The 21,951-nt window shown below is 51.0% G+C and overlaps 2 protein-coding genes across 2 annotated transcripts in view; one reads left to right on the top strand and one right to left on the bottom strand.

The window, feature by feature from the left end:
* LOC137456464 (zinc finger protein 850-like) overlaps positions 1-21,951 on the top strand; it is a 262,080-nt gene that overhangs the window by 109,916 nt on the left and 130,213 nt on the right. The gene's annotated exons all lie outside the window — the stretch shown is intronic.
* LOC137456482 (olfactory receptor 14A16-like) lies at positions 15,604-16,524 on the bottom strand (the record flags this gene model as incomplete). Its single annotated transcript, XM_068167948.1, has 1 exon — positions 15,604-16,524. A coding segment is annotated over exon 1 (906 nt), but the record flags the coding sequence as incomplete, so codon positions are not given.

The following is a 21,951-nucleotide window of genomic DNA, read 5'->3' as shown; positions in this document are numbered from 1 at the left end:
GATGATTCAAAAGTCCAAGAAAATCAGAAAATGAGAAAAATGGAAAACAGTTCATTTCTTCACTGACAAAGCGAAGAAAAGGGAAACAGGGATTCTCAGGGTCTCTTAGTTGACTCAGGGCTCTCAGGGATCTCAGGGTTCGTGCACCGTAGATTCCTCGTTGGTTCTTCCTTTGGATGCGATGTAGCTGTACAACAGTTTGAAATTAACCTCTTTCAGCTAAAGTTAAATTTCTTTGTGGAACACACTGAATTTCACCATTCTCTTGCATTACCCAATAAGTGTGACCCGGACCTTCAGCTGAAACCACCCCTCGGACAGGTTTAGCCTCTCCTGAGGGTGAAAATACCCAAACAGTTTTACCTAACAGATTCTTTTCTCTAACAACAGGAACTCTATCACCTTCTACTTTCTGTAGCAAATCTGAATGTGCAGGTCCAGCTCGGTTCACTGAGCCTCTACTATTTACCAGCCAGGTTGCTTGTGCTAAATGTTTTTCCCAGTTTTTCAAAGATCCACCCCCCATGGCTTTGAGAGTGGTCTTCAACAAACCGTTGTAGCGTTCAATCTTCCCTGAAGCTGGTGCATAGTAGGGAATGTGGAATATCCACTCAATACCGTGCTCTTTTGCCCAGCTCTTTACAAGGTTGTTCTTAAAATGAGTTCCGTTGTCTGACTCAATCCTCTCTGGAGTTCCGTGTCTCCACAGGATTTGTCTCTCCAGACCGAGAATGGTGTTGCGTGCAGTTGCATGTGGAACTGGATAAGTTTCCAACCACCCAGTGTTTGCCTCTACCATAGTAAGCACGTACTGCTTACCAGAACGAGAACGTGGTAGAGTGATGTAGTCAATCTGCCAAGCTTCACCATACTTGTACTTGGACCATCTGTCACCATACCACAAGGGCTTAAGTCGTTTTGCCTGCTTAATGGCAGCACAAATGTCACAGTCATGGATGACTTGCGTGATAGCATCCATGGAAATGTCTATGGATCTGTCACGAGCCCATTGGTATGTTGCATCTCTGCCTTGATGTCCTGACGAATCGTGAGCCCACCGAGCTAAGAATATCTCACCTCGGTGTTTCCAGTCGAGATCAAGATTAGAGTCCATGTCTACTTGAGAAACTCTTGCAGCTAGATCTGCCTGATGGTTGTGTTGCTGTTCCTCAGTAGCTTTGCTCTTAGGAATGTGAGCATCGATGTGTCTCACTTTCACTGGAATTCTCTCAATTCGATCAGCAATGTCCTGCCACAGGTTGGCTGCCCAAATGGGTTTTCCTTTCCTCTGCCAACCACTCTTCTTCCAGTTCTTTAGCCAACCCCATAGAGCATTGGCTACCATCCATGAGTCGGTGTAGAGATAAAGCTTTGGCCATCTCTCACGTTCAGCCACGTCGAGAGCTAGCTGGACAGCTTTTACCTCTGCGAACTGACTGGATTCTCCTTCTCCATCTTTCGCCTCTGCAACTCGGCGTGTTGGACTCCACACTGCAGACTTCCACCTTCGCTTGTTTCCAACAAGACGACAGGAACCGTCTGTGAACAAAGCATATTTCTTTTCATCATCAGAAAGGTCATTGTAAGGAGGAGCTTCCTCAGCACGAGTTACTTTCTCCTCTGGAGGTTTGGCACAGTTGGTACCTTCAGGCCAACTTGAGATCACCTCCACTAGACCAGGTCTTTCAAGATTTCCCATTTGAGCTCTCTGTGTTATCAGAGCCATCCACTTAGACCAGGTTGAGTCTGTGGCATGATGTGGTGTGGAGCCTTTGCCTTTGAACATCCAATTCAAAACTGGTAATCTGGGAGCTAGAAGAAGTTGTGATTCAGTTCCAATCACTTCAGAAGATGCTTTTACTCCTTCATAGGCAGCTAAGATTTCTTTCTCTGTTGGAGTATAGTTAGCCTCTGAACCTCTGTAACCTCGACTCCAGAAACCAAGAGGTCGTCAACGTGTCTCACCTGGAGCTTTTTGCCACAAGCACCAGGTTGGACCATTGTCACTTGCAGCCGTGTACAAAATGTTCTTAATGTCTGGACCATCTCGGACAGGTCCCAGACCCATTGCTTGAATTACCTCTTGCTTTATCTGGTCAAAGGCTGCTTGTTGTTCAGGTCCCCAGTGGAAATGGTTTCTCTTTCGAGTCACATCATACAGAGGTTTCACAATCTGACTGTATCCAGGAATGTGCAGTCTCCAAAATCCCACTATCCCCAAGAAACGTAGGGTCTCTTGCTTGTTTGTGGGACTTGCCATGGTAGAGACTCTATTTACCACATCCACTGGAATGTGTCGGCGTCCATCCTGCCACCGCACTCCCAGAAACTGAATCTCTGTGGTAGGTCCTTTCACCTTGTCTCGCTTGATGGCAAAACCTGCATTCAGAAGAATGTCAATGATTTTGTTACCTTTCTCGAAGACTTCCTCAGCAGTTTTACCCCAGACGATGATATCATCGATGAACTGGATGTGTTCTGGAGCACCTCCTTTCTCCAGAGCATCGTGAATCACTGCATGACAGATGCTTGAGCTGTGGATCCAGCCCATTGGCAGCCTGTTGAAAGTGTACTGGATTCCTCTCCAGGTGAAAGCAAACTGAGGCCTGCATTCCTCTGCTATGGGAATAGAGAAAAATGCATTAGCAATGTCTATGGTAGCATACCATTTGGCCTCTTTGGATTCCAGCTCATACTGTAGCTCCATCATGTCTGGCACTGCTGCACTCATAGGTGGTGTCACTTCATTCAGGGCTCGGTAGTCTACTGTCAGACGCCAGTCTCCATTCTGCTTTCGCACAGGCCACACTGGACTGTTGAAAGGTGAATGAGTTTTGCTGATGACTTTCTGACTTTCCAACTGACGATTCAGATTCTGAATGGGCAACAAAGAGTCACGGTTGGTTCTGTATTGTCTGTGATGCACAGTCTGAGAAGCAACCGGCAATTTAATGTCCTGTATCTTATGTTGTCCCACAACTGCAGATTCATCAGAAAGTTCAGGTCTAGCAGACAGCTTCAATTTTTGTCCATCAGTTTCTATAGAAGCTACTCCAAAAGCCCATTTGTAACCTCTAGGGTCTTTGAAACGCCCTTCTCTCAGAAAATCAATTCCCAAAATACAAGGTGCGTCAGGTCCGGTCACAACTGTATGCTTCCTCCATTGTTTACCAGTTAAACTTATGTTAACCTCTACCTTACTTAACTCTTGAGATCCACCAGTGACTCCCAGAATAGTTATGGACTCTGATCCCTGATAATTTGATGGTATTATGGTGCACTGAGCTCCTGTGTCAACCAAGGCCCTGTACTTCCGAAATTGTGAAGTGCCAGGCCACTGGATGTACACATCCCAATAGATTCTGTTATCTCTGTTATCCCTCTCCTCCCCCTGGCGGGAGGCAGGGCACCCCTAGTTATGGGGAACATGCGCACATGTGCATTGCACATAGTTTGCAGGGTTATAACTTTGCATGTTATAACTGGAGCCACTGTTGGAGCCATAAGAGTTGTTCTGGGGAACTGTGGAAGTAACAGCTACCCTTCTGGTATTGCTACCTCGGGTTCTGCCACTTTGCAATTCCCTCAGTCTCCTGAAAAGATTAGAAGTTGGTTGGCCATCCCAGCGGTTCATGTTCTCACCAAACTGATCACGCAGAGTTATCCAAATAGTTCTACGTGATTGCCTTGGTGGTCTGTTTTGGAATGACCTGTTTTGGAATGTCCTGTTTTGGAATGACCTCCTTGGAGGACGTGTATTCCTCACAGATGAAACTTGTACCCACCTGGAGGAAGAATTGAAACTATCCCTTTGTGCCAATTGGTATATGGAATCTTTTAACTCTCTTATGCAATTCTGAATATCACCAGACATCGTTTTAATGGCCGACACCAAAGAACCACGTGTCATGCTATCCTCCAATTGTCTCATTTGATCACTGAATTGGCCAACCGTAGGAGAAGCTCCACCATAACTTCTTGACACAATTCTGCTTGCCAGAATGTTTGCATAATTGGAGGAGCAAGTTTGATGATCTTTTTAGCAAGACCAATACCCACAGGAATGTCATCAGGATTCAGAGTTTCATGTTCACCATAGAGTAGCTCTCTAACAGCGAATTCTCTCAAGCGCTTAATTCCCTCATCTATGGTAGTCCAGGGTTTAGGATTCCAGGGAAGATCATCTCGGGAAGGGTATCTCAGGGCAACCGCTATTAAAAGGCGTATCCACAGATTAACCTTACCGAGAGCTTCGCCTAGATGTCTATCTATTCCATTGTCCCTTGAGAGAGTTCCTAACTGAGCTGCTGACTTGTCTCCAACTGTTAGAGCTGAAGCACCTGTATCATAACACCTACTAAGCCAAGCTAGAACTGGCTCCTTATCTGCCCTGGTGAAATCTTTACGGACATTTCTCAATTCCTCCCGGGGTGAAGAACAGTCCGTAATATCATCTTCCTCCTCGTCTCCCTGAATTCTTTGCCCGTAAAATCCTGCTGTCATTCTCCTAAGGATCTCTTTAAGCTGAGAACCACCTTTGCCAGCTGCTTTCCTAGCTTCATCTCTATCCTGCTTTGATCTCACTAGGTTAGCTAGATCTTTAAAACAAACCTTCTCTTCCTCCTGAGCAGGATCTTTTACAGTAGAGGGCCCCTCACCAGGATCAGTCTCCTCCTCTTCTTCTCCATCTTTGCCCTTTCCAGCTCTAGTCTTTAAAGGAGCCACCTTAACTGGAGCTGTGTTTGAATTTACAGCCACCTTAATAGAAGCTGACAGGTCCTGAGATAAATCAGCTGCTGGGGCAGTGACTTCCGGTCCCACCGAGGGAGTGGGCGGAAGTGACGTTGCTCCGTTAATGGCCGACGGAGAAGAAGAAGGAGAAGTGGGAGAAGGAGTAGGTGCCATGTTGATACCAGCCGATGCCCTTGGCTGCTTGCTAGAATCAGCAAAGTCATTTAGAGCTGCTTTACCAATTAACTTTTTAGCCTTCTTTTTAACTGACACGGGTTCTCCACAGTCCTCGTCACTAGATGTCTCTGGGACTGATTGAGAGCCACGGCGTTTTCTTTTTGATCTAGTCTTAATAACAAAACAAGCTCTGGACACCTTTCTCTCTCGCCGCAGAGAGACCAGCAGATACACGTTAATTATCACTGAGAGCAGGATTATACACATCAAATAAATCACCTTTGGATCCCAGGCATCACCTAAAGTTACTCTCTCCTCGGGCGGAATCCTAAAACCCTTTATCTCAATTGGGAGAGTGGTGGAGGTAACATTCCTGTATCTCACTGACCATAATAAATTAATACATTTTCCATACCATAATTTAACTCTATACATAACCCACATATAAATTGTCCGCACCAAATATTTGCCCAGGTAATCCAAAATCAAACCCAAACAATATCTGTAAACCAGAGCCCCAAAAATTGAAAAGAATAATCGCTCCACAAACCACAATACCTTCATGTTTGCTAATTCAGCTAGAAAACACTAAATCAATCAAGTAATAAATTAAACTAATTATCGAGCCCTACGTTGGGCGCCAATAAAAAAAATGTGGTGGGTTTGGAAGGGGTAAGGCCAAGAAGCCTCCTCCCTTCCCCCTTGTAAAGTAAAAGGGAAAAAAAAATTGAAGGGAAAGGAAAAAAAACTCGCAAGCTGAATTAGCAAAGCAGTGGAGCTATATTTACAAAGCAATGTAAGGTATGCAGGGGAATATTTACAAATTTACAATATCTACAATATATACAAAGATATACAACAGAGTAACACAGAAATGAGAGTGACCCCCCCTCTGGACAGAGGGCGTTCCCCACCTCCGCTCTCCCCTCTCTCCCCCCCTTTCCCCAGAATAGGTCAGAAAAAGGGAGAAAGAAGAAAGAAAGAAGTTAAAAGCAGTTTTGCGTTAATTGGAAAGGAGTCAATACAGGCCTGGTATCTTATCGGCTTCAAGGCCGAAGCCTTGGCAGAAAGCCCAGCACAGAAAAAGCTGCAGCACGAAGAAGAGGTGGAAGCAAGACTGACTGAGAAGTGCTGGAAATGTCCAGTATAGTCCCAGCTCAGAAGGTGCTTCCTCCCACTTTACCAATGAAATAGTTTAGACTATTCCTTCCGTTTACCAACTTCCGTCCACCATATTCCCTTTCTTAAGGGGGCAGCGTCAACCGGCCACACCTGGGAAGCCTTGGATGGGATTGGGATTGGGCAGGGACAGCAATGGGGAGGTTGGGGAGGGTGAGGAACAAAGTTGTCCATTCAATGTCAGACCTGAAGGACAGATTTCCCTGCAAGTACAGATGTCCTGGTGAGACAGCCTGGGTCAGTGTCACTTGGTGAATTATCATCTCTGCTCTGAACTGAAAGCTAACAGAATATTCTACCTTTGATATCAAATAAAGAATAAAGGAGCATTGTGAGGAGTACTTTGAAATCCTGAAGAAAACTGCAAAGACACAAATAGCTCTCAGGGCACTTGGGGATCATTGCCTGAGCCTCACACACTGAGAGGAGACTGAAGGAATCTGCTCAAGAAGTCAGAAGAAAAACAAAGAGTGCCTTGAAGTATTAATTGGCCTCACTGAGGGCCATTAGCAACAAAGCCTCCCAGGGGTGGTTAGAGAAGCTCAATGAAGGTCATGATTGAAGGCAGACAAAGGCAAAGTGCAGCTGAACAAACCCTGGCCTTGGTTTAGGAAAGAGAAAGGCCAAGCTCTGACCCTGAGGCCTTGGAAACGCAGATCCTGAGAGCCTCCAACTAAAACTTCCTCTCAGCAGCCATGGTGGCAGAAGCTGCTGCCAGAAGGAACAGGATCAAGACCTTGTCCCTGTTGAGCCTTTCAGCCCTGCCAGAGCCCTTGGCCATCCCTCCTGCAGGCTGTGCTACACTGTCCCATGCCTGCAGCTCTTTCCCTTCAGGCTGTTGACATCCATCTGTCTTCCCCAGCCATCTCTCCCCCTCACATTTCCACACCTTCACTCAGGCCTCTTCACGCTTGCTCCTGTTTCTTGACACACAAAGGCAGACATGGGCTGTCCAGACTCCTTCTGGATCACCTCTTGCACCACAGCACTATAGACGACGGAGATTGGAATCAATACGGCTGACCAATATGATCGAGTATTGCTCCTTTATCGTTCCAGTGGTGCAGACCTGTGGTGCAGGCCTGTGGTGCAAGTATAGCACAGTAAAGTAAAGTGTAGAAGAAGAAGAGACAGGAAAGGCAGAAGTGCATAGCAAGGGAACTGCTACAACTTATATAAACTCGGAGTGCCCTGTTGGCATAGCTCCATTGGTTCCCTATGATGACCACACATTGCACTATTACAGATTATTGGTCCAACTACTAACGACACACAAGGTTTGTTGATGCAGGTGCATGTCCTGTTGTCCCAAGATAACTTTCCATGTTTATAGCTACCAGTGTCTTGTTTTAGTTACATGCTGCAGGCACAGCACTGTTTTGCTACACTACTAGCTGGCTCTGCATTTATGCTGATCATGGCCTACCACCATGTTAGGCTCTAGGCCTGCTCTGCCAGATTGCTCACACTGCTCGTCGCTGGCATTGCCACACAGGGGTCTGTGCCACTTTGACCTTTGTTCCCCTCATGAAAGGAGGGGGAACTTGTCCACATGCTGGAAGAGGTTTCAATATCTGAGCATAATTCTGGGCATAATGTGCCTTCACCACATAAGGGTATGGAGTGAGGGGGAGATCATCCTGGTTTCAGCCTTGATGGAGTTAATTTTCTTCACAGCAGCTCCTCTGGTGCTGTGGTTTGGATTTGTGACCAAGCCAGTGCTGAGAGCAGACTCTGTCCTCACTGCATGGATCAGTTGGGCAGACACCAGTGGCAACTCTGTGTACGATGTACACCACTTGCCCATTCCTCCCTCCTCCTTGCAGTAAGGACACTCACCATGGCCCAAGCACAAGCTCCTGGAGACCAGGTGCTGCTGAGATCTACTGGAAGTGCTGAAACACCACAGAACAAGGCAGGCTAAGCTCTCTCTTGTTTTCCATGGAAATGAAAGGTTCAGCAAACCTGCCTGGGGCTGAAGCAGCTCTCCTCAGGTGGCTCAACCGCAATCCATGGCGGAAGAGAAAATACAGACTGGATGCAGGGAGTCAATGGATCTACTCACCAGGAACCAAATGAAAGGGGAATCTTTTACACCCATACTACCAACCCAGAGCACAAAGATTGTAACACAGCAGGCCAATCAAATTCAGGTTGCTGGTGTAACATCACCCTGACCAAACCCATAAATAGATTTTGTGTTTGGGGTTCCATGGACAGTCCTGAAAATAATCCCCATGCACCCCACAGGACACTGTGCACAGAGACCACGTACATGGATCCTGATATAGGCTGGGCAGGGACTGGCTTGAGAGCAGCCATGAAGAAAAGGCCTTGGGAGTGCTGGTGGATGAGAAGCTCAATAGGAGCCAGCAGTGAGCACTTGCAGCCCAGAGAGACAACCAGAGCCTGGGCTGCAGCCTGTAGATCCATGTTGCACTATGACTTAGTTTGCAATAGAATCAATCAATGGGAACCCAAAAAGGGAGTGGTAATGAAATGTTCACATGTCCTTCATGTGAGGCCCTGGAGGTGATGAGATGTGCAACCAAAGCATGTGAGAAAGGATAGGAATGATAAAGAACTAAGTGCTGCATCCTTGAAGCAGATGGGAAAGGCAAATGGGGAGAAGAGCCCCTGTTCAAATCAAGATGCAACAGGGAGATGAGTGGGGATAGGCTGTGGGAAAGGGGAATTGCAACATTGACCTATGCCTGAAGAAGGAGCCACAAGCTCTGCAGGTCTGGGCCCCTTGGCTCCCCTTGAAGCCCTGGTCCTGCTCTCAACTGCTGTGTTAGTTTGTATCTCAGCTCATGGTGCTGCAACCAGCTGGGCCTGCACCACAATATTTGTCACAGTTCTGGAACACCACCACAGCAATCAGTTCAGTTTCTGTCTGTGTGATGTCTCTGTAATCATTGGCTGTGATTGGAAATTCTCTGTGCCAATAACTCCTCACCAGGATGCGTCTTTGCTCACATGTTGTATGGTTAGCTACAACCTACACCCATTGGACAGAATTTCACTGCAACCCAACAACTCCTCCAGCACCCTGATTTCATCAGCCTGCTACAACAACCAGGAGAAGCAGGACAAAAGACTCTGCCCAGAGTCCACCATGACACTGAAGAAATCCATTGAGTGCTAAAAGTAACCAAGAGGAGTGGAGAACACTGCTGGTGGGAAGTGCTGTTTGGATGGTGTCCAGCAGCAGCTGGGACACTGCCCCTGGTGTCACAGCCACTGTGATTTTCCTGCCTGCCCTGCTCTGTGCTGGCTGTTCCACATTGGTTTGTAGTGAGAGTTAGGAGGATGGCCAAGCAAGTCACACTGCTGCAGACACTTCCCATCATCAGTGTTTCCTGTGTGCTTTGTGTCACTGAATGACATTGAAGAAGACTTTGGAGGCTAAGGAACCACCAAATTTCCTTCCCGTTCTGACTGGATGATGACATTCTCTGTTGAGAGGCACAGAGACAAGAGGCAACCACACAGCCACTCTCTGGCTGAGAGAAATGCACTCAAGTCACAGAGCAGATTGTGGTGGCACAGTTCCCCTGTCACTGGAAACCTCCTCAAGACCTGATGTGATTCCCCCTTCCTCCTTGCCTAGGCCATGAGCTAGCCCATGGTAAGCCAGGTATGGATCAGGACAGACATAAAATAGAACCCTCAGAGGTGTCCTTGGTGTGCTGCACCCTCACTCTCCCAGCCTTGCACTGCTCTCCCATGGCTTAGGGGTTTGTCACCTCCTGCCAGCTCAGTGCATCTGTGCTTGGATCACAGCCAACAGGGAGGTGACTTTGGAGGTCAAAACCTTCAGGGTCTGTGCAAATGACAAAAGATCCCAGGGTGATTCAGCATCCAAGGTTCTCCAGCTCAGAGAAACACCTGATGAAAGTCAATGATCTCCCCCTCTAAAAACAGTGACCCTAAAGCCAGAGCCTTGGAGCTCTCCTGGGTCACAGCAGCTGTGTCCAGCATCTCCCCCAGTCAGACATCTCTCAGGCACAACCTGCACCAAGGGCCAGCACCAAGTCAGACTTCTCCAGGCTCAGGTCTCATCCTCTGAGAATGTTGAAGCTTTGTGAGTGTTTGCCCTGAGCTCCAGGAGAAGGAAGCTGAACTCCAGGGCAGCCTCTCTGCCAGCTACCTCTCCACCTCTCTGTGTCTGGACAGACACCTTTGCTGTCACCAGGGTCAAGGTGTCTTATCACAGCACTGTACACAGCCAACTCTATCCCTGTGTCTGTGAGCTTTGTGGTTGCATCCAGGCACAGCCACAGCAATAGATTTGAATTCAGGATCCCTTGCAGTCAGTCAGGGTCAGCCTTGTCCTTATCCACTCTGTCATTTGGTGGCTGAAAGAAAGAAATAATAAATTGGCTTTGTGAGGAGCACTTTGAAATCCTGAAGAAAACTGCAAAGACACAAATAGCGCTTAGGGCACTTGGGAATCATTGCCTGAGCCTCACACACTGAGAGGAGACTGAAGGAATCTGCTCAAGAAGTCAGAAGATAAACAGAAAGTGCTTTGAAGTATTAATTGGCCTCACTGAGGGCCATTAGCAACAAAGCTTCCCAGGGGTTGTCAGAGAAGCTCCAAGGAGGCCATGATTGAAGGCAGACAAAGGCAAAGTTCAGCTGAACAAACCCTGGCCTCAGTTTAGGAAAGAGAAAGGCCAAGCTCTGAGCCTCAGGCCTTGGAAAGGCAGATCCTGAGAGCCTCCAACTAAAACTCCTGCCCTAGGAGCTTCTCAGGCATCCCTGATGTCCCAGTGCTGGCCCAAGGCCTCAGCCTGCTTGTGGCTTGGCAGCTGAGCAGCCACAAGAAACCTCTGCAGGGCCTTCCAAGGCAGGTCCCTGCTGCTGCCTCTCAGCTTCTCCAGCAGCCACAGCCAAGCCCTGTCCCTGCTGCTGTCCCATCAGGCCCTCAGGTGACAGGGAGGTGACAACCCAGCTCCAAGGCTCTTCCTGCAGGGGCCACCAGGTGCTTAGGAACAGGGAGTCACACAAGTCCCTTGCCCACCACATGCCTTCTTCTGGCCTGCTGGGGACTCTGGCAGCTGGGAGGCCAAAAGCAAAGAGGCCAGGCAGGAGTCAGGGGCTGCCCTCTCAGCTGCTGCAGCAAGAAGTGACCTCCCAGTCCCTTTCCTGCCCTCTTCCTGCTGCTGCCCTAACAGCTGCTGAGCCATCAGTGACCTCCCAGCCCCTGCCCAGCCTTGTGCCTGCTGCTGTGCAGGAGATCCTGAGGCACAGCTGAGCTGCCCTTGGCATTGCCACCCATCTGCTCCCTGTGTCCATCAGCTGCTCAGCCACAGTCCACCTCCTTCTCTCCTTCCAAGGCCATGAGGCTGCTCTGGGAGCTCCCAGTCCCTGCCTCTGTAAGGGGCCAAGCAGAGTCACTCAAGGGTAGGAGGGGATATAAAAAAGGGGTCACAGCACAGGAAGGAGGTTTGGGGGCTGTAGTGTCCAGGGGAAGGCTGAGGGCTCAGAGATGCCTTTGAGGGCTGGGACTGAGGAGAGCCTCAGTCGGAACTGGGAGGGCTTAGATCACAGAATCACAGAATATGAGGGGCTGGAAGGGAACTCCAGAGATCCTCCAGTCCAACCCCACTGCCAGAGCAGGATCACCCAGGACAGGTCACACAGCAACACATCCAGGCAGGTTTGAAAGTCTCCAGAGAAGGAGACTCAACAACCTCTCAGGCAGCCTGCTCCAGGGCTCCAGCACCCTCACAGCACAGGAGATTCTCTTCATGTTGAGGTGGAACTTGCTGTGTTCCATCTTGCACCCATTTCCCTTGTCCTATCACTGGGCACCACTGCCAAGAGTCTGGCACCTTCATCTGACACCCACCTCTGGTACTCATAGCCATTGATCAGATCCCCTCTCAGGCTTCTGCTCTCCACACTAAACAGCCCCAGGGCTCTCAGTCTGTCACAGAATCACAGAAACATTCAGGTTGGAGAAGACCCTCAGGATCACCAAGCCCAACCATTAACCCTGCTCTACAAGGGTCACCCCTAAACCATATCCCCAAGCACCACATCCAAACCACCTTGAAACACTTCCAGGCTTGGTGACTCCACCACCTCCCTGAGCAGCACCTTCCACTCCCTGACCACTCTGGATGGGAAAATTTATTTCCTACTGTCCAGTCTGAACCTACCCAGTCCTAGCCAGAGGCCATTCCCTCTTGTTCTGTCACTAATGACCTGTGAGAAGAGACCAGCAGCAGCCTCTCCACAACCTCCTTTCAGGTAGTTGTAGAGAGCCATGAGGTCTCCCCTCAGCCTCCTCTTCTCCAAACTAACCATCCCCAGCTCCTTCAGTTGCTCTTCATCACATTTATTCTTCAGGCCCTTCCCCAGCTCCTTGCCCTCCTCTGCCCTGGCTCCAGCACCTCCACATCTCTCTTGGATGGAGGTGCCCAAAACTGGACACAACACTGAAGGTGTGGCCTCCCCAAAGCTGAGTCCTGGGGGACAGTCACCTCCCTGCTCCTGCTGGACACAGCATTTCTGATCCCAGCCAGGATGTCTTTGGCTTTCTCGGCCACCTGGGCACACTGCTGGCTCCTATTCAGCTGCTTGTCCATCAGAACCCCCAGGTCCCTTTCTGCCAGACAGCAGCTCTGCAGCCACACTACCTCTGTAGAACTGCTTGGGGTTGTTGTGCCCCAAGTGCAGGACCTGGCACTTGGCCTTGATGAAGTAATGGTAACATTGGCCATGGATCCAATCTGTCCAGGTCCCTCTGCAGAGCCTCCCTACCCTCATGCAGATCAACTCTGCCACCTAACTTGGTGTCATCTGCTGACTCACTGCTGACACACTCTGTGTCTTCATCAATAAAGATGTTAAACAGAAGTGGTCCCAACACTGAGCCCTGAGGAACACCACTTGTGACTGTCTGCCACCAGCTGGATTGAACTCCACTGAACACCACTCTGAGCCCTTTCACCCAGCCAAGGCTGTATCCAGCAGAGCATTGCTCATCCAAGGCAGGAGCAGCCACTTTGCCCAGGAGAATTCTGTGGAGAGCAGTGCCAAAGGCTTTTGGAAAGTCTAGGGAGACAATACTCACAGCCTTGCCCTCATCCAACAGTCACTCCTCCTGTCAGAGGCAGAGATCAGGTGGGTCAGGCAGGACCTGCCCTTCCTAAACCCATGCTGACTGGGCCTGATCCCCTGCTTGTCCTCTCCAGGTCATGTAATGGTGCTGGAGATGCTCTGCTCCATGCCCTGCCCTGCTACCAAGCTCACACTGCCAGGTCTATAGTTTCCTGGATCCTCCTTTCTTCCTTTCCTGGAGCTGGCTGTCACATTTGCTGCTCTCCAATACCCTAGGACCTCTCCAGTGAGCCAGGACTCCAGGTCAATAATGGATAGTGGCTTGGCCACAGAGATGTTCAAGTCCCTTCCTCATCCTCCTAGCCTCTGTAGGACTCTCTCCAGCAGATCTCTGTCTCTCCTGACCTGGGGAGCCCCAAACTGCAGGAATCCAGTTTGCACAGGAAGGGCCCAGTTGGTACTAGGGTAGGATTTCAGCATATACTGGGACAAGGGCCACTGTTACTGGGAGAGGCCATGGGATCAGCTTGTAGTGGGAGGTGTCCAAGACTTTACTAGGAGGCACCAGGGGCTCCTGTTAGTACTGGGAGGGAGCCCAGTCTGTACTGGGAGAGCTCAGAGAGGTTCAGTTTCTAGCTGGAGGGGGCCCCAGTCTGAACTGGGATGGCATCAGGGGATCAGTTTGCAGGGATGGGTCCTGGTCTGTGCTGGGATGAAATCAGGGTTTCAGGAAATGCACTTTGTACTGGGGTACCAGGATCAGGCCACAGCTGCACTGGGATCAGGATATCCACTTTGTGCTGTGCTGGGTGCAGCTGGGGCTGGGAAGGGGTCCAAGGGATGCACTTTGTAGTGGCACAGGAAACTGTATGGGAGATGGCAAAGGGATGTAGTTTGTCCTGGGATAAGACCACATCTGAGCTGGGAGGGGTTGAGGAGATGCAGTTTGTACTGAGATGTGACCAGGTCTGTACTGGGAAGGGTTAAATGGTTCCTAATTGTACCAGCACCCCTGGGTGCTCTGGGGGTTTTTGGGCACACAGCAGTGCCACTCACACCCACCCTGGTGCCACAGTACTGCGCTGAGCAGGGTGACATCACCACGCTGGTCATCCCCTCCATGGCACTGCCTGATGGTGGCTTCTACCTCTACCCCTGCCCTGTCCCCCACCCTGTGACACTGGTGGCTGTCCCCAACCCCAGCTCTCGGTCTCCTGGCTGCATGTGCCCCATGTCATGGCAGCTGACTCTGGCATGTACATGTGCAGGGCCAGCTTGGGCACTGGTGCCCCTGAGGCCTCAGTCATTGTCACCATGGTGCCTGTCTCCAGATCATCCTACAGTGAGAGCAGGCTCAGTGGCACTGCTGGAGACATACTGGGCCCAGCCATCCAGATTGTAATATGTGGAGACCAGACTGTAGTGGAATAGGCCCAGGGAATGCAGCTTGTACTGAAATGGGGCCAGGCTGTACTGGGAAGGGATAAGGAGACCCACTTTTTATTGAGACAAGGCCTAAGGTGCACCTGGAGGGATGAAAGGGATCCTGTTTGGACAGGGCCAGGGCCCAGGCTGTACTGGGAGGGCATGAGGGTGTGCAGATTGTATGGGGATGGATGCAGATGGCACTGGGAGGGGAGCCATGGGATACATTCAGTGCTGGGATGGGAACCAGGCTGCAGTGCTAGAGGACAGTAGGATGCAGTTTGTACTGGGATGAGGCCACATCTGTACTGGGAGGGGTTAAAGGAACCATGTTCAGACTGAGTCTACACTGGAAGGGGATCAGGGTATCCAGTATGAACAGTGGAGTAGGCGCAGTCTGCAATAGGAGGATGTTGGGGTATGAAGGCATGAGGAGAGCTCCTGTTCTGATGGCAGTGCTGATCTGGAGCACAGCTCTGTCCCACAAGCAGCCCTGGACTCTCCCTGCCTGCAGTCCCAGCACTGCCACACAGCAGCACAGTGCCCAAGCTGCCAGAGCACTCAAGCCTTGCCCCAGCACAGAGGCTCAGCAGGAGAGGGTGGAAGGGAAGAAGGAGCAGCTGAGGACAGCCCAAGCTCTGGGGCTCCCTGGCACTGCTGCTGTGCTGAGACTCTGCCCCTCCACCTCTGCACACAGGCACTGCCCTGCAGCCCACAGAAGCCTTGGAAGAAGGAATTCAGAGAAACAACTCCCTGCAGGGTCCTTTATTGTATTGAATACACAGGGAGCACAGCTCCTCATGTCTGCAGCCTCCAGGTCACAGCAGACAGGACAACACTGAACCAGAAATGGTCTGAAGAAAGACATTTGTGTAGGAACAACATTCTCCCAAGGGGAACAGCCCCAGTAGCAGCCAGAACTCGAACAGCCAGGCTGGGCCTGCACTGAGTGACATCACAACTGCTCTGCAGGAGAAGACAAAGAGTTTATTACTTCTGAAAGCATCCAGGGATCAGTTGGCTGAGGGCAGCCTTGAGCTCCTGGTTCCTCAGGCTGTAGATGAGAGGGTTCACTGCTGGAGGCACCACTGAGTACAGAACTGACACCACCAGATCCAGGGATGGGGAGGAGATGGAGGAGGGCTTCAGGTAGGCAAAGGAGCCAGTGCTGAGAAACAGGGAGACCACAGCCAGGTGAGGGAGGCAGGTGGCAAAGGCTTTGTGGCGTCCCTGCTGAGAGGGGATCCTCAGCACTGCCCTGAAGATCTCCACATAGGACAACACAATGACCACAAAACAGACACAGTACAAACAGATACTGGCCACAAGAAGCCAAAGTTCCCTGAGGTAGGATGTGGAGCAGGAGAGCTTGAGGATCTGGGGGATTTCACAGAAGAACTGCTGCACAGCATTGTCCTGGCAGAGGGGCAATAAAAATGTATTGGCTGTGTGCAGCAGAGCATTCAGAGCCCCACAACCCCAGGCAGCTGCTGCCAGGTGGAAACAAACTCTGCTACCCAGGAGGGTCTCATAGTGCAGGGGTCTGCAGATGGCAACGTAGCGATCGTAGGACATGGTGGTGAGGAGAAAAACCTCCGCTGAAAGCAAAAAGAGGATAAAAAAGACTTGTGCAGCACATCCTGCATAGGAGATGTCCCTGGTGTCCCTCAGGGAATTGGCCATGGACTTGGGCACAGTGGTGGAGATGGCACCCATGTCAAGGAGGGCGAGGTTGAGGAGGAAGAAGTACATGGGGGTGTGGAGGTGGTGGTCCCAAGCTATGGTGGTGATGATGAGGCCATTGCCCAGCAGGGCAGCCAGGTAGATGGCCAGGAAGAGCCAGAAGTGCAGGAGCTGTAGCTGCCTTGTGCCTGGGAATGGCAGGAGGAGGAAGTGAGTGATGGAGCTGCTGTTGGCCATCTGCTGCCTCTGGCCATGAGGCACTGTCAGAAGAGGAAGATGACAAGTCAGAAGATAATTCTTTCAGCACAACCAAAACCACTCCCCACAGACCCTCTCCTGTCACACCGACACCTGCTGCTTCTCAGGGACCTTCCTTCAGCTCCAAGGCTGGAGCTCTGCTTGGTCCTGGTTTAGGGTAAAAGGCAAGAGTGTGAGAGTCCCCATGGACTCTAAGTCACCCTGCTCTGCACCTCAGCTGGAGGGTGACCATGCTCCCATGTCACCCTGAGAAGCCACCAGACACTGCTGAGAGCAGAGGGATCCACCACACAGCACTCAGTGTCTCAGGGTCTCAGCATCCCACTTCTAGTCCAGGAGACACTTGGCTCAGTGTCCCCTGGAAGGTAGCACAGCCTGGATGGACACTTCAAGGACACAGCCAAAGCATGACCATGGCAGCTCCTGAAGTCAGCTCATTCCCAGCCTCACAGCCTGCACTGCCCAGAGCTTCACAGGCTCAGGACAGCTGGGACACCTCATTGCTGTGGCTCCACCTGCACAGAAGATCTCACAGTGTCTGTGCCTGACTGCAGCTGAAGCTTCCATGCCCAGAGAGCCATCAGCAGCACAAAGAGCATCTGAGGCAGACAAGGAGAGGGACAGACAGACACTCAGGAATGCCTTCAGGTGAGGAGTATAGGCACTTGGTGAGGTTCCCAGTAAAGCTCTGTGTGATGGTTGAAGAGGCTCAGCCCTTGCTCTAAAGGCACAGCTGAGTTTTCCTCCTCACCAGCCAGGCCACAGAGAGTGGATGAAAAGATAGCAGAGACTGGGTCAGGAAGCCCTGGCCTGAACAAAGTCATGAAAAGTCCCCCTGAAAATGTTCTGGAAATGAGCTGGAGCTGAGAGCAGCCCTGACCCACACAGCAGCCTCTCCACAGCAAAAGGAACCTGCCTTGCTCTGCCCTGCCTTGCCCTGCCCAGGGTAACTCATTCCAACCACAGCTTCTCCCCAAAGCTGCATGAAGAGCTCCCTGGGCTGCTTGAGACCTGAGCCTGGCAGGCAGCAGAGTCCCTGCCCCAGCTTTAGGAGATGCCTCCAGGAACTGCAGCTGCACTGCCCTGCAACCACAGACTCACCCTGTCAGCAAATGCAGTGACTTCTCCCCCCGTGAGCTCTCAGCATCCTCCCAATCCTGGCCACCTTGAAGCTCTCTCTGCCTTTCTCATCTCCCCGAGATGCCCTCAGCCATGCTGTGCTGTGCAGAGGAGTTGGTCCTGGACAGAGCTCCATCATGCCAAGGAGCCTGGCCCAGCTCAGCAGCAGCAGACCAGCCCAAGGCATTTAAAGGAGCCCTCTGGTGGCTTTGGTGCCAAGTCCATAAACCTCAGAGACTGAGAAGCTGATGAAACCTCTCCACAAGTCAAAGTCAGTTTCAAACTCTGAAGTTTGTTCTACTGTTAATGGGTCCCAGTGAAGCATACTGGGAAAGGGCCCCCAGGGGCTGGTCAGAGCAGAAGGAGACAGTGGATGCAAGGGAAGCATCACTGGAGGCACTGAAGCATCTCCAGGCTGTGGTGAGAGTAGAGAACTGAGGCAGTGCTGACAGGTCAGGACAAGCAGCTCAAGGTGGCTCTGCTGCTGAGGAAACCTGGAGGGGTTTCATTGATCCAAATGGCCAAGCCCTGACCCCCAGACCCTGGCAAGGCAGATCCGGTCCCTCAACTGTGGGTCAGGTCTCTGATTCACCCTGTGAAATCATTTTTATCAGATGCTTTGTGCAATAAAAACCTCTCCAATTATCTACAGAAACCTTGGCAATAATTAGAGGTTCAGAAGTATTTAATGAGCCCCATGGAGTATTTGGGGCTGATTACATCATCCTCAGGTACTGCCAGGAGACTCTGCCAAGGTACTGCCAAGAAGCCTCTCAAGAAGTCCAAGTCAGAAGCAAACTCCAAAGTACCTTGAAGCACTGATTGGCCTCACTGAGGCTTGTTACTGACAAAGGCTCCCCAGGGACTCGTTAGAGCAGCTTGTTAGAGGCCAGGATTGCAGGGAGACAAAGGCAAAGTACAGGGGAGAAAAACTTGCCTTTGGTCTAGGAAGCAGAAAGGCCAAGCCCTGACCACTGCCCTCAGAATAGAAGAACCTCAAAGCCAAGTTTCTCCTCACAGGCCTTGGTGGCAGAGGCAAGTGCCAGAGCCAAGGGCACAAAGACCTTGGTCCTGTTGGTCCTTTCAGCCTTGCCAGAGCCCTTGGCCATCCCTACTGCAGCCTCTCCTACACTGTCCCATGCCTGCAGCTCTTTCCCTTCAGGCTGCTGACACCAATCTTGCTTCCCCACTCAGCTCTCCTCCTGCCATTTCCATCCCTTCCCTGAGCTGTCTCAGCTCTCCCTGCTGTTTCCTGACACCTCTGGAGGGCCTCATGCATAGCAGCTCTGCCCTTTGAGGGACATTTCTTTTGCCTCATCTCCACTCTGAACCTTCCAAGCTGCACTGTGTGGAGGTTTTGTTCTCTTCCCACTCCCCAGAAGAACTCCATCCTTTCTGAATTCACCTTTCAGCCATGTGCACATTGCTCTGGCAGTGCCCTGATCCTCCATTCAGCAGGCTGATGCAGCCCAGGTCTCTCAGGCTCTCCACAGTGATGTCAACCCCATCATAGTAGATCTCCTCTGCAGCCTCTGCAGTTCCTCTCCATTCCTTCAGTCTGGACATTCCCAAAGCCAGACACCAAGCATCCAGATGTGGCCACAGCAGTGCTGAGTCTGAGGGAGGACAACATCTGAGTCTGTGTGGCCACACTTCCTGCCACAGCCCAGCTGCAGTTGGCCTTCCCTGTGTGCAGGGTTTGCTTGACCCCAGTGCATTTGGAATGGTTCCTCCCAGATGCTGTGGTGCCTTTCTGACTGGGGATAGGACACACCAGAAACTCCATCTCTGAAGAACAGTCAGATAGTTTGTACTGTGATGGGGCCCAGTCTGTCAGGGAGTGGGTAAGGGGATATGGTTTGTACTGGGAGGAGTCCTAGAGGAGTGGTTAGAGGGCTTCAGGTGGTGTAGCCTTTCCTGGGAGTGGGCACAATCTGTACTGGGAAAGAGTCCTGTTACAGTTTTATAATTGGCTGCATCAGGGGAAGTTTTGGCTGGAGGTGAGGGAAAGTTCTTCCCAGAAAGAGGAATTGGCCACTGGAATGTGCTGCCCAGGGAGGTGCTGGAGTCACCATCACTGGAGGTGTTCATAACAAGATTGGATGTGGCACTTGGAGCCATGGATTAGGTGTCATGGGGTGTTCGGTGGTATGTTGGACTTGATGATCTCTGAGGTCTTTTCCAACCTGGGTGATTCTGTGTTTCTGTGATTAGAAGGTGAAGGGAAAAGTTTGAACACAGCTGGTGACCAAACCAATGTCTGGTGACAAACTCAAGAGACTCCAAAACATGTGAAAGGTGAGGAGAACATCTCCTGCCCAGCTGATGGAATGAGAAACTCAAGAGTCTCCCAAAAGCAACAGAAAGAAGGCAAAAGAACCTCAGGAAAGTCTTGCAGACAGGCCTTGGGCCTGGTCCTTGAAATGGGTGCTTAGGAGAAGACAGAGGCTTAGGGCCTGCTCTTGAAGGTGACCTTTGCCCCAGCTCTTCCCAGAGAGGTCCTTGATGTCCACTGTTCTGCTCCCTCAAGCAGACCAGCACTCACACATGCCCTGCACTCTAACAGCCATGCAAACAAAGCTGAACAAGTTCAGGGTTAGTGCTCCAACCAACTTCTTGAGACTGAAGCCTAAGGCAGGAATCCACAACCATAGCCAGGCCCAGAGCTCTGAGAAGCCCCAGGTGGTGTCTTCCTTTTGCACTTCATGCAGAATCTGCTTGGTTCCCATATCTCACTGATCCTAGAATGGGCTGGGCTGGAAGGGACCTCCAAAGGTTATCTTGTCCAACCTTCCCAGGGACAGCCTCAACTAGATCAGGTTGCCCAGAGCCCTGTCAAGCCTTACCTTCAATCTCTCCAGGGATGGGACCCCAATCCCCTCCCTGGGCAACCTGTTCCACTGTTCCACTACCCTCATGGTGTAGAACTTGTGCTGGCTCCTCCTTCCTGCACAATCCTGCTTTGTTCCCATCTCTCACCCATGTCTATGGATGTCCTTCCTCTCTGATCCATGGAAACACAACAGCTTGTGTTCAGTGCTGTGCCCATTCCTCCTTCTGAGGCAAAGACCATGCCTGGAGCCATTCCCTCCTGAGCAGCTATTTCTGCAACCTGTTTCCCTCCTCCCTGGGAAGCTGATCCTGCACCTGCAGTCCTATTCCAGAGGACTGGGAGAGCAGAGATCTTCACCATGGCCTTTTCTGCTTCACTTTCTCCTGAGCAAGGCAGAAACCATCAGGCAAAGCTGTGCCAAGCAGAGGCCCTTTCCTTTGCAGCATTGTTTCATTTGTGCCATTTCACATCTCCTTGGACCCAACTTGGAGTCTCTCACTGATCAGCCACAGTTGTATTTGGGAGCACTGCCCCAGGGGGACAGATTCGTGACCAGCTGAGGGGTAATCTTTTCCTGCCTTTACTGCCACATCTCCAATACTTTCCCTTTCCTCCTGGTGCTGCCCACCCTGTGTGTTTGTTCCTTATTACGGGATGGCGACAGCCTGAATGGATGCACAGCCTGAGTGTTTTTCCCAGAGGTGCCTTGACTTCAGGCAGTCAATGTTTGCTAATCAGTTAGGTTGCATCTCTGGACACATTTGGAATCTCTCTTCTTTGGATCAGGAGCCTCTTCCATCCCCATCCTGTGCTTCTAGTTCTGGATTATCCTTAAGGGAAGTGTTCATCTACAAGCTCAACAGGAGCCACCAGCATGCACTTGCAGCCCAGAGAGCCAATTGCACCCTGGGCTGCATCAAGAGAAATGTGACCAGCAGGGTCTGGGAGGTGATTCTCAGCCCCTGCTCCATCCTGATGAGACCACACCTGGAGCTCTGTGTCCAGTTCTGGAGCATCTGTTGCAAGAAGGATCTGGAGGTGCTGGAAGGTTTCCAGACAAGGGCCACCAGGGTGAGCAGAGGGCTGGAGGTGCTCTGCTATGAGGACAGACTGAGAGAGTTGGGGTCATTCAGTCTGGAGAAGAGAAGGCTCCAAGGATTCCTTCTTGTGGCCTTCCAGGATCTGAAGGAGGCTACAAGAAAGCTGGGGAGGGACTTTTTAGGGTGTTGGGTCGGGATAGGACTGGGGGGAATGGAGCAAAACTAGAAGTGCGGGGATTCAGATTGGATGTTAGGAAGAAATTCTTCCCCATGAGGGTGGAGGGACACTGGCACAGGTTGCCCAGGGAGGTGGTGGAAGTCTCATCCCTGGAGGCTTTGAAGGCCAGGCTGGATGTGGCTGTGAGCAACCTGCTCTGGTGTGAGGTGTCCCTGCCCATGGCAAGGGACTTGGAGCTGGATGATCCTTGA

This window comes from Melanerpes formicivorus, unplaced genomic scaffold (assembly GCF_026170545.1).
Source record: "Melanerpes formicivorus ecotype bairdi unplaced genomic scaffold, bMelFor1.0.p_v2 SCAF_126, whole genome shotgun sequence".
In the NCBI taxonomy this organism is placed as follows: Eukaryota; Metazoa; Chordata; class Aves; order Piciformes; family Picidae; genus Melanerpes; species Melanerpes formicivorus.
Note: the sequence above shows the minus strand (reverse complement) of the source record. Positions and strands in the feature narration are given on the sequence as shown.